General features: G+C 36.3%; 1 protein-coding gene across 1 annotated transcript in view; it reads left to right on the forward strand.

The window, feature by feature from the left end:
• CFAP47 (cilia and flagella associated protein 47) overlaps positions 1-12,617 on the forward strand; it is a 422,907-nt gene that overhangs the window by 254,277 nt on the left and 156,013 nt on the right. The window contains exon 45 of the mRNA XM_070603391.1: positions 5,197-5,371. Within this exon, the coding sequence (XP_070459492.1) occupies positions 5,197-5,371 (175 nt within the window). The remainder of the gene's footprint in view (positions 1-5,196; positions 5,372-12,617) is intronic.

The following is a 12,617-nucleotide window of genomic DNA, read 5'->3' on the forward strand; positions in this document are numbered from 1 at the left end:
TGTGCCAAAGGTAGTCACAAAATCTTTGTTCGGCAAAGGAATTAATGGTAACTGTTTTCATCCTTGTTGAAGATTTACCTTCATTGACATACATTACAACAAAATCCTTGGCATTGTAGGGGTGATTTCTTTTTTTATTTGTCAGAAGGCTAGAATCAATGCAGTCTAAGCACAGATTTCTAACAGTTAATGATGATATTTGATGGACCACCTGGATTTTTAAGTTCTGATGAGCCCCAAAATAAAAGCCCCTAGGCTCTGATGCCTTCTGGACTGACCCATCCACACTGTGCATCTGAGAAGCTGATGGCTCTCTTCAGCTCATACCAAAATGCTTACTTCTACAGAACAGGGAATGTGCGAAGATTTATGTTCAACTTTCAATACACTATTACAAGAAACATTTTCAATATGTGGCCTTTTCAAACGTTAAGCCTAGCATAATGCTCTTTCTCTCTGTTTCTTTTTCCTCTTTCTTTCTTTTTTCTGGTGAGGAAGATTGGTCCTGAGCTAACATCTGTGCCAATCTTCCTCTATTTTGTATGTGGGACACCGCCACAGCATGGCTTGGTGAGTGGTGTGTAGGTCCACACCCAGGATCCAAACCTGTGAGCCCTGGGCCACCGAGGTGGAGCGTGCGAACTTAACCACTATGCCACCAGGCCAGCCCCTGTTTCTTTTTCCTTTTAAATTCATTTTCTTCATTCTTAGCTGTTGTCAAAACATTTTATTTAAATGAAAAATGCTTGAGGGAGATGGATTTTGTCCATGGATCCCCCTTCTATTAGTTATGCATGTATATAGTTTCTACCTTTCTCCCTCTACTTTTAGCTTTCTCCCTGGAACCCAGCACACATTTTGTGTTTAGTATTGCATTTATCAAATTGTATTTTGTATAAGATTCATTTTTATGTTTGCCTGTTTCTCTAGGATTGTGAATTCCTAGAAAGCTAAAATCTTATGGGTTTTTTGTTTACCCCTCAATGTCCTGTGTGTCAGGGGTGCTCTGGCATTGCTTAATTGAATTGAACATGAGCCTGAACAAACAAATGACACTTTAAACCTGGACACTTCATAGATATAGGCTGATGTCTATCCAGGTGGTTTCATAGCCTGATGTTTTAGTCTAAGTCATCTTGTTGTTTACTTCTTCTTGTTTCCCTCCCACATTTTCCAGATGAGTATCTTTATGTGTACGCTTCTCTGAATTTGTTAGTGGAAATAATAATAATAATAATTTATGAATAAACGTTGGCTTTTTAAAAATTATAATTGACATGTTTTAAGTAGTCTCTAAATTTAAAAATTGAAAGTTTTTTTCACCTGAAGTTTACTGTTTTTTTTGGATTCTATGAATATCATGCATTTTTTGTTGTAACTGTAGGGGAGGAAGACATTTCCTCTACCCTCTCTGGGTTTGTCTGGCCCGAGAACGAATTAAATTCACATGAGACAGAATAGCAGGAGAAAATTAAAGAAAGCTTTATAACATGTGTACATGGGAGAGGCTCAGGCAAGCTGAGCAACTCGCCAAAATGGCTGAAGCCCCCACCTTAAATATCATCTTCAGCTAACGACAAAGGAGGATGTTGGGGGTGGAGGGGGAGTCGATCATGGGAGATTACCACACAAGTACAGTAAACAAAATGCAGATTTAAGTCCTTGCCTTTGGCATTGATTAAGAGTTTCTAGAGATAAAGTCATCCCCGTTCTTCCTGGTACAGAGAGGGAGGCATCTTTACTGATGGAGATTTCCTTTACAATGGAAATACCTCCTAGTAAAGGGTAAGTAAATTCTACTTTTCAGTTGCTTTCCTGTCTGCAAATTAACCAGCCCTAAATCCTCATGCCAAAGAGACATATCTTGGGGTGGCCAATTCCAGGCCCCCACATAGCAAAAGCTCACTAAATGCTGAAAAGAACTCAAGAAGCGTTGAATGTGCCAGTTTAAGAAAACCAGCTACACCAAATGAGAACCAAATGAGGCTCATCTTAGTGTGGTTATATACATCTAGTCATAAAGCTTTCTTTTCAAGTGCAACTGTCAATGCACTCTTGAAATACCATAATGCTAATACTTTTTGTAGCAGAGCAGTAAATAAGATTAATTTTAAAAATACTCTTTCCTTGTATAGTATTTTACACCTTTTTGTTCCCCAAAAATGCTTTTATGTGCACTTTTCAAATTATTTTGATGACCTCATAGAGAATTGTAGAGGTCTCTGCCTCCCAGTTTATTACTCTTTTCCTTACCCTGCATAGCCTCCAAATCATATGTTCACTTCTTAGTCTACTACCATGAAATTGTTTAATGGAATAAATGAAAGTCTAGAATGCTCTGTTATAGCATAAAATTGCTGTATAACAGATAAAATCTAAAATCATCCTTGAAATAAATCTGTTTAGAACTGAATCTATTTGAATAAATGTAATCACTTTTCTACCAAAGAAAAGTGGCATGTCTAACTAATTTTTTATTATACAACCATGTGCAATTTGAATTTTTGAAATATTTATAGGGTAATGGCAATATGATGTATCTACTTTATTTACTGTGAGAGACAGGATCTTTTGTCAGGAGCGTGAATTTCTGACACTTCACCACTTAGCACTCATTTATTGAATTCATATCTTGCTGGCCATTAATAAACCAACTCTAATATATATACTCAGTGGTTCTGGAAAGATTCAGAGCTTACAAGGTAGTTTCCTCATATTTTCTATTAACTTTCTCATGTTTATGGTTTAAAGGCCCTGCTGTGTACTCTGGGATAAATGGCAGGAAAAATCATTGAAATTTTGAAATTTGATATGTTTAAAAAAGGAAATCCAGGGGCCAGCCCTGTGGCCTAGTGGTTAAGTTAGGCACACTCCACTTCGGCATCCTGGGTTCAGGTCCCAGGCGTGGACCTACACCACTAGTCAGTGGCCATGCTATGGCAGCAACCCACAAAAAAAATAGAGGAAGATTGGCACAGATGTTAGCTCAGGGCGAATCTTTTTCAGAAAAAAAAAAAAAAGGAAATCCAAAAGATCTCCTTGGTGTGGATTCAGATGGGTAAAGGAAAAAGTTTTTGTATTCGTATGATTTAAGCGCACTGTAAATCATGAAGTAATCCTCTTGGTATTGTCAAAGATAAACAAAACTGGACAGTAGTTAAGAACAATAAGGATAAACTTTATTCAGTAACTATTGCAATAGGGAGGATCCAGCGGGAATTGAACTCAACTTCAGTATGCGCAGAAGTAACTGGGAGTATTAAAGGAGAGATGAGAAAGTGAGGAGGGAGACTGAGCTGGGGCCTTGTGCAGAGTCAGGGAAATGGACATTTACAAGAAGTGGGAAGGGATTGGTCAGTGTGATCTGTTTTTGTTAATTGATGCTTACCTGCAGAAGAAACAATCTTCTGGAATCTTTTTGACTGGAGGTAGTAATGCAAGTTAGACCAAGGTACCCACCTGGCTGGGAACCTTATCTCCTTGAATGTTTGCATTTCAAAGAGAGGGCTCTGAGGTCCTTGAGTAGACAGTTCTGGCTGGTGGAAGATTTACATCTCGAAAGGGGAGAGAAAAGATTTATAATTGCAAGCTTTCTAAAGTAACTGCTCTAAGAGGGAGTTCAGGGGCCTATCTGCCTATCACCAGGTTTTGGCTGGAACAAACAGTATATTCTCCTGGCAGCATTAAGCTTTCTCAGGTAGGCACTTTAAGGAGGACTGGAATGATCTTAGGGATATGGACTTGAGCTGTTAGAAGCTATGTTAGTGCTTGTTCAAGTCTCCTAGTATGTGTATATGAGGGAAGGGGGTAGACAAAATCATTTGTGCTGAGAATCTGCAGTTTTTATAGAGCGAGTTTGCAGCCTAGTTGACAAGAGGGCTTGGAGGAGCCTGACTGGAGTGTTCAAAAAGAGAGTCTGTGTCAATACATATTATTTTGAATGACTTGAAGGTATAGAAGGCAGATGATATATATTTAAGTTAAAGAGCTAATTGCTGATGTGAATACATAATTTATTCACAGTGACTAGAAAAATTAACCAAACCCAAACAATGATAAATATAAATGAATTAAATTTCTACACTTACATGATCTTAATTACCAAAATAAAGTAGGTGGAAAATGTGACTTTGTATAAAAACATACTTGTGGATTTTATAGATAATGAACCCAGTGACTGAGACAGTTGCTAAAGGCACCAACATTTATGTTTGCTGAGTAATGATATCATGATCACGATCATGATGATGATGACAATGGTGACAATGACAATGATGATGATGATAATAGCCAACATTTATTGAATACTTAAAATATGCTCCAAGGACCTGGCATTTATTATACTTTGAATACTCTCACCAGGGAAAGGCAGTGTGTGCTATTATCACCCATATTTTACAAATGAAGACTTTGTGGCTTTGGTTAATAACCTGGCCAAGCTTACTTAGAGTTGGGGTATAAATGCAGGCAGGCTGGTTCCAGAATGCTTGGTCTAACCATAGGGCTGTACTACTTGGTTAGCAGTAGAACATCCAGATAAAAATAAATGGTTGCCTACCTCTGTGCTCTGCATTGCTTGGTTCACACTTAGAGAGCTAGGTTTCTCTTCGGTGTTCCATTTTAGGAAGGGCAGTATTGAGCTAGATTGTGTCTTGAGGAGCATACACAGGGGCATGAGGTGTTGTAACCCACATTGTATAAGTACTGGTTGAGGGACAAAATTATCTAACCTATTTAAAAGGGATATATAGAGATCTGTGGAGGGGCAGGACCTAGTTATATGTATTCACAAAATTGTGATTAGTGAAAGAGAGGGGACTCACTCTGTATTGCTAATAAGAACTGGAACTGTTAGGTAGATGTTAAGGAGTACAGGGTTCAACTCAAGGAGGGAAGCACTTTCTCAGTGCTGCTAGCCAGTGGAATGGTTTCTTCCTGAAGCAATGAATTCCTCAACACTGAAAGAATTAGAGCAGGGAATATTCAGCATCTCTCAATAAAGGCTGACTCCCTTGATTCTATGAAACGTGTTAGTGTTGTGTTCCACCAATTGAATAATAACGTGTCTGAATATGAACAAAATTCAATCCCTTGGTGGATTTGTTCCCAAATATGGAGTGTAAATGCATAATGCTATCTTTTGTGTTTTGGAGGTAGAAGAATTTCATTCTAATTTTACCCTCTGTTTATTTGCAGTTTTCTATGTTCCTTAATACCTCAAAGTTGAAGAAGCCTAAGTCCGTTTTATACATAGCAGAACTGAGCCTTCCACAGCATTTCAGTATCCCCAAGAAAATCTACTTTCCTCAAATTCCAGAAACTCAAGCTAAATTGACTCAGTCTGAAGGAATTGAATCTGCAAATACAGCAGGTAATCAGTAACATGTGGACTGCAGTTTCTAACACTGTCTTAGGCACTGTGAAATACTAAAATATAAAGAAGAGATGATGCCTACTAATAGGATGTTCTTAATGTAATTGAAGAGATAGTTCAACTACCAATTATCAAAAGATATTTTGCGTTATAAATAAGCAGTGTACTACATCACCGTAATATAAATTAGGTACTGAATTTGGGTGCTAAATTACTGGTACTGAAATTTGCAGGCTTGTCTTTGTTAAAGAAAGTTATCTGATGAAGACAATAAGTGCCCTTTGAGAAAGGTGAGCTCTTGCGTTGGAGTAAACTTGGTTACAGAAGTTGTGCTGGAGTTGAGGCTTAGGCTGGCTCTAAAGGATAGGAGAGATGTTGATGTCAAGAGCATGTCAGAGGAGAACAATACCATTTATGAGTAATATATCTTTGGTCTGGACTGGGGCCTTTATTAGTTGAGTACTGTCAGGGAGGAGGAACATTTCCTCCACCCTCTCTAGGTCCTTCTGGCTGGGCTACGAATTAAATTGTCATGGGACAGAATAACAAGAGAAAATCAAACAAAGCTTTATAACTTGTATACATGGGAGAAGCCCAGGAAAACTGGGTAACTCGCCAAAATGGCAGAGGCTGTTGCCTTAAAATACCATCTTCAGCTAAAGACAAAGGAGGATGTTGTGGGTGGGGCTATCAGTTATGAGAGATCAGCAGAAAAGCACAGTAAACAAGAGTAAGGTTATTCTGCAGATTTAAGTCTTTGCCTTCCACCTTGATAAGAGATTCTAGAGATAAGGTCATCCCCCCTTCTTCCTGGTATAGAGAGGAAGACATCTTTACAAATGGAGATTTCCCTTAGAAATGTAAATATCTCTTACAAAGGGTAACTTCTACTTGGTTTTCAGAGCTTTTCCCATGTCTGTAGTTTTTAAAAGTAACCAGCCCAAAATAATCCTTATGCCAAAGAGACGCATCTTGGGGTGGCCAAACCTGATCCCCCACAGTACCTACTCTTGGGCTCCTGGTGGTTCTTAATTCCGTTTCTGTGATCAGAAAGGACTAAGCCAGATTTAATAGAATATTAATAAATTTACATTATTAAATACAGTGATAAGATGTAAACAATGTGACTAAATAATTTAAAGTATTCAAAATTTACATTTTTCTTTCACTTCTTTCCAAGCTGGTGGATAATTATAGGAATATAATTTCTTTACTATGGCTATTCCTACAAGGTACAATAACTCCTGTGTCATGGATTCTAAGTTACGTTGTGCTAACTTTGGTTTTGTTAAGTTTTCATTTATTATTTTCCTATGACTGTGTTAACTATAAAATATTTCTAAATCTGAAATGCTGGTTGCAAATTATAAGGTACAGGGTAATCTGTTCACTTTGCCTTCCTAGGATCTGAGATCCCAGATTCAAATGCTAAGTGGCCAAGCAGGTCACAAGGATTTAAGAATTAGATCTGGTCTAAGGCAACAGGGATGATGGAGCCTATGACAAACTGGGGAGTAGATGCCCTGTCTAAACGTTCAAATTCAAAACAATAAAAATAAAAGCTTGAGCTAGCCAAACAACTGTGAGGGCATATTTGACTCACCAGCTATCAGTCTGAGACTTCTCATGTCAAGTTGTTGTCTTTTTTTAAATCTTTATTACCTCCAGCTTTTCAATGTGCTGAAGTGAAGCATTTATTTTGATAACTTTTTAATTCCTTTTGAGATCATTGGATAAAGCTTTGTGTATTATAAACTCAGTTAAGGTTATCAGTCCAAGCAATTCATTTATTCAGCCATTCATTCAGCAACACTACTGAGCATCAATTCCTTTGGGCAAAATCATGAAAACTGCAATATTTATCTCTTTTAAAGACTAACAGATAAGTAGCTCTTTTAATAGAATAGGATAAGTGATATTGGTAGAGAAGCACTTATATAGAGTGTGTTTACAACTAAAACTAGCATTAATACAGTTAATTATATAGGATAATTCAAATTTTAAAGAATTTCACTCAGTGAAAACACATAGCTAAAGATACACAGCAAAGACTTGAGATGAAACTCACAGTACAGTCTTACTAATGAAGACTGGCGTATTTAGATGCTGTTTAAATATCAATAAGTATGAAGTTATTTATATTTAAAAGTCTTTCAGATAGTTTTCTAGGACTGTTATTTTCCTTTCATATCAATTATTAACTGTCCATTTTAGTAAGAAGATTATTGTGAAAATTAAGAAAAAATAGAACTGCAAAAAATTTTAAAAGATTATGCATAAAACTTCTAAAATGTAATTGGCCTATCAGGGTTCAAATCTAACTTGATCTATAGAAGAAGATTTCGGTCCAAATTTCTGTTTCCATTTCCTTCAGCATACATTTAAATAAAGGAAGTTTACAAAAACAGAGTGTTCTAACTCAGCATAGTAGCAGGTCAAATAAAATACACACCCTAGACAGTGTGCATTCTGCTCTTAAGCAGTGGACTTGGTTAATGAAAAGGAAGAGAATGTAAGCATTTTAACTTTAATAAATAACATTCTATTGGAATTTGAGACAAAGAATATTAGAGCTAAGGGTTTAAAAACTTATTTTTATGGTGTAAACCAGTTTGAAGAGAACAAACCAGCAAATTCCTAGCAATAAATATAATAATATAGAAACAAATCCTATTTTTTTATGAGTGGCATGGGGAAAGAAAGAGATGACACACATTTGTGTGGAGAAGTAGAGACAGCTCCTATCACAGATTGCAGGAAAGGTCTGGGAGTGGGGTCATATTTATAATCTCTTGAACTTCTAAACTCACCAAAACAATCTAGTTTTGAGGTATTAAAATTGACTGTCTTCTGCCCTCTCATATTAATGTTGCCTGTCAGTCTTTACCTTTTTGAAATTCTTAATGAAATTTCTGATTAACAATAGCTAATAGCAAAATTATTAAAAAATAATCTACTTAAATCCACATCTATTTTAGCCCCATCATTTGGAAAAGTATTATTTTTCCCATTCTACCATTTAACATTATAATGCTTTCATCTGAAGAAGACAAAGCTGTAAAGAAAGTTCATGTGCGCACAAGTAGGTGCATCAGTCTTTGCAGATGTGACAGATGTACGTGTATGACAATTTCCCATGGAGAAGAGACACCACCTGTTGTCCCACTTCATAGATCTCAGAGATCCTGTGACTCCTTTATGTTTGTGGACTGGGTTGGGTCTAATATTTATTGATCACTGACAATGTGCAAAGCACTGTGATGGTTGGTTTGTATACTTTTTCTCTTTTAATCCTCCCAATAGATATTTCTGTCTCAGATCCCATCTAAGCATTCAGCCCCGTACTTGCTTATCCAGGACTCTTGCATTTCTCATAACAACATTTGCATTCTGTTATTAGTCTTCTCAAACATCCTGTTCACTCCAATCTTTTCCCCATCTCCACCCTCCACTGGGCAAATGACTGTGCCTCCTCTCTCACGGAGGAAAGGGGCTAATGAACACACATTCTTCCTTAACCCCCTCCTCGCCTTCCCTCATCTCTGAAGAATAGGAATCTATCAATCTTGCTATGTGTGTCTTTTATCGTGTCCCAGATAACCTGTTCTTGGGCTCTTCTCCATCATTTATCACAGCTGCTTCTCTGAGAAGTAGTTCCTTCACTTTTGGCTCCCAGAGTTTCTCAAGCTTCAGTAACTAAAGAAATTCATACCTTTCCCAGGGTAAACGTACTTCCCAGTAGAGGGATCTGCATTTGCATTTTCTGTTCTTGAATGACTAATTCTTAACTTCTCATGTCTCGTTTTTGCTCTGCCACTGCAGCACAACAGTCAGTTGCTTTCTAATTATCAAATCCAGGGGGCCGTCCTCAGTCTACATCTTACTGGATCTCTATTGCATTTAACCTGGATGATTAAGCATCTACTCTTAGAATTCTAGACATTTGAGATAAGGCTTTATCCTTGTTCCCTACATTTTGTCATATCCTTGACAAGATTTCTTCTCAGTCTCTGTGAGTTTTTCTGTTTATCTCATTACTGTGGGAATCTTTAAGGCTCTTTTCCTACTGGGGCTGTCATTACTTTTTGGCATCCCCTAGAGGATTTTGTATACTCCCATACTTACAACTACCATTAACATCACCAACATTTATCTCTATTCTTACCATTTTCCTTCTATTTTCAATTTATATATTCAGAAGCAGACTAGACCTGCCTACTTTTAAATAGCAAAGAGATATACAGATACATCCCTCAAATTCAAAATGAATACACTATTATTCTCCATTTATTTGTTCCTCATCATATAATCTTTATCATTTCATATAATGGGACCTGTCTCTAGAAATCTAGGCATACTGCTCGAAGCTTCTCTCTTTTGAGCCATACCTGCAATTCATCTTGTAGTGCTAAATTTTCTGTGATTTATTTCCTTCTCTTTTTCTCTACTCCCATAGCTGTGATGCAGGTCTTCATTAGCACTTTACAAATGGAGAAAATTACCACGTCTACCTCTTCTGAATAACGTGCATATTTTATGAGAAACATGTTAAGAATATAAATGCTATGATATACTTCAAACATTGGCTATTAATAATATTCTAATCTTGTCACCTTAAAGCCCTTCACCTCTAGGCACAAGAATGATTAAATCTGACCATGAAATATTACTGAAACATTTAGTAATTTCAGGGGCAAATTTACTTTGATACCAAAGAAGCATCAACTTTATGATTCTTCACTTTTTTGATCCCCTTTCCTAGTCTCTATACCTAGTTTTATGTTTGTAATTTTACATGCTTCCTCTCAAAGAAGGCCCCCTACATTGTAAAAGCCTCAGGCCCCATAAAACCTGGACTTTTACCTGGGTGGAGTTATTGACCTAAAATCACATCTACTTGTGGCTCTGAGGATGTTGAAATTTACGGACAGGAAGAGTTTTATGGACCTTAAGTAGGCAAAGGTAAGGTCCACCTCCCCAATATAGAGGGTCCTCTGTGTTCTGTACCACCCATGCAAATGTGTACAAGAGCACTCAAACGAAACGCTCTGGGCTGGCTTTGCTGATCCACTTACACAGAGCTCGAAAGCCTCATTCCTAAAGGTTATCACTTCAATTTTTAGTTTTTTGTGTTGACCCAATTTCTTCTCTCTCAAGGGATATATGGCAGATATGTTGGAAGCACATATTGTAGGAACACTGTTCTTCTCTCCCTGCTCCCATCTAATTCCAATTTTCTTAATTTTCTAATATTTGCTAGTAATCAGCTGTCTAATAGGTAGCAAATATCCACTAAATCCTTCCATGACAGCTGTTTAATATGTAATGTGATTGTAAACATTTATTATGAACTAACACTATATGTAACTCTACCTGTTTTACAAAGATTAAATGCATTATTGTAATAGCTAAATTATCCTTCAGTATTAAAATGACTGCAAAATTGCTGCAATAAAAATAAAATTAAGTTCCTGCTAAACTAAAATGTATTAAATATTCTTTGAAATATAAACCCTACATCTCTGCGTTATATCAAATAACCACAAATACATTTCAAATAGAATAGAAAAATAAATTTCATTTAACAGAGTATCATTTTAATGTCAGTTTTAATGGTTAAACTGAGTTTAATTGAAGCAATCTACTATATTTTATTGTCAGCATTGCCAGGGGTCACCTAATGTTAAAAGTGTGCTGTAATTTTCTCAGTGTCTTGAGTTAAGCTTATGGTATTATTATATTTGTTATATTTGTTTTTAGCAAAAGCTTTTCAAATTTGTGGACTTTTTGAAATAGGATTTCTTTAATTCACTTAGAAATATAATTCAAATACATTTTTCACATAGAATCACCACAATTGTAAACCATCAAGTTGAATTACAGTCTATAAAAGAATGGGATGAAATTCTGGAAGGACATCAATAATCCATATACTACATTGAAATCTCATAAGATCACAAAGGACAAAAGCCAGGAAAAGCAAGGAACATACAGCTCTGTTGTTGATCTTTAAATTTCATTACAAATATAATAGGTTCTGTTATAGTCTAGCTTCTGAGAAAACTTGTAAGCAAAATCATATAAGATAATACCTGTCATTTGAATTTGCATCAAGTGAAAAATAAAAAGATATTTACCTATACTTCACGTTCAAAACTTTTTTCTTCAATTTATTTAGGTATTTCATTTTTGACAGCATTATCGAGATATCATTCACATATAATGCAATTCGCCAATTTAAAGTGTATAATTCACTGTTTTTAGTATATTCATAGCTATGTGTAACCATTACCACAGTCAATTTTGGAACATTTACATCACCTCAAAAAGAAACCAGTACCCTTTAGCTAGCGACCCCCTATCATCCACTCCTCCCTCCAGCCCTAAACGATCATTAATCTACTTTCTCTTTATATAGGTTCGCCTGTTCTGGAGATTTCATATAAAAGAAATCATATAATATGAGATATTTTGTGACTGGCTTCTTTGACTTAGCGTAATGTTTTCATAGTTCATCCATGTTTTATCATATATCAGTCCTTTATTCCCCTTAATAGCCAGGTAATATTCCATTGTAGGACTATACCACATTTCATTTATCCATTCATCAGTTCATGCACATTTGGGTGGTTTCTACCTTTTGGCTAAGATGAATGATGCTGCCATAAACGTTAGTGTACAAGTTTTTGTGTGGACATATGTTTTCTTTTCTCTTGAGTACGCACACGCACACTCACCTGGGAGTAGAATTGTTCAATTATATGGTAACTCTGTTTAAACACTTGAGGAACTGTCAGATTGTTTTCCAAAATGGCTGTACCATTTTACATTCCACCAGCAGTGTATGAGGGTTCCAGCATCTCCATATCATCAACAACACTTGCTATTATCTGACTTTTTTATTCTAGCCATCCTAGTATGTAGAAATGATATCTCGTGTGGTTTTGATTTCCATTTCCCTGGTGTCTAATGATGTTGAGCATCTCTCCATGTGCTTATTGGCCACTTATATTATGTTCTCTGTATAAATGCCTATTCAAATCCTTTGCCCATTTTTTAAATTGGTTTGTCTTTTTATTATTGAGTTGCAAGTGTTCTGTCTATAGTCTAAATACAATACCTTATCAGATACAGTCATGCGCTGCATAATGATATTTTAATCAACAGTGGACATATATGATAGTGGTCCATAAGATTAGTACTGTATAGCCCAGGTGTGTAGTAGGCTATACCATCTAGGTTT

The sequence above is a fragment of the Equus przewalskii genome, chromosome X (assembly GCF_037783145.1).
Source record: "Equus przewalskii isolate Varuska chromosome X, EquPr2, whole genome shotgun sequence".
Taxonomy (NCBI): Eukaryota; Metazoa; Chordata; class Mammalia; order Perissodactyla; family Equidae; genus Equus; species Equus przewalskii.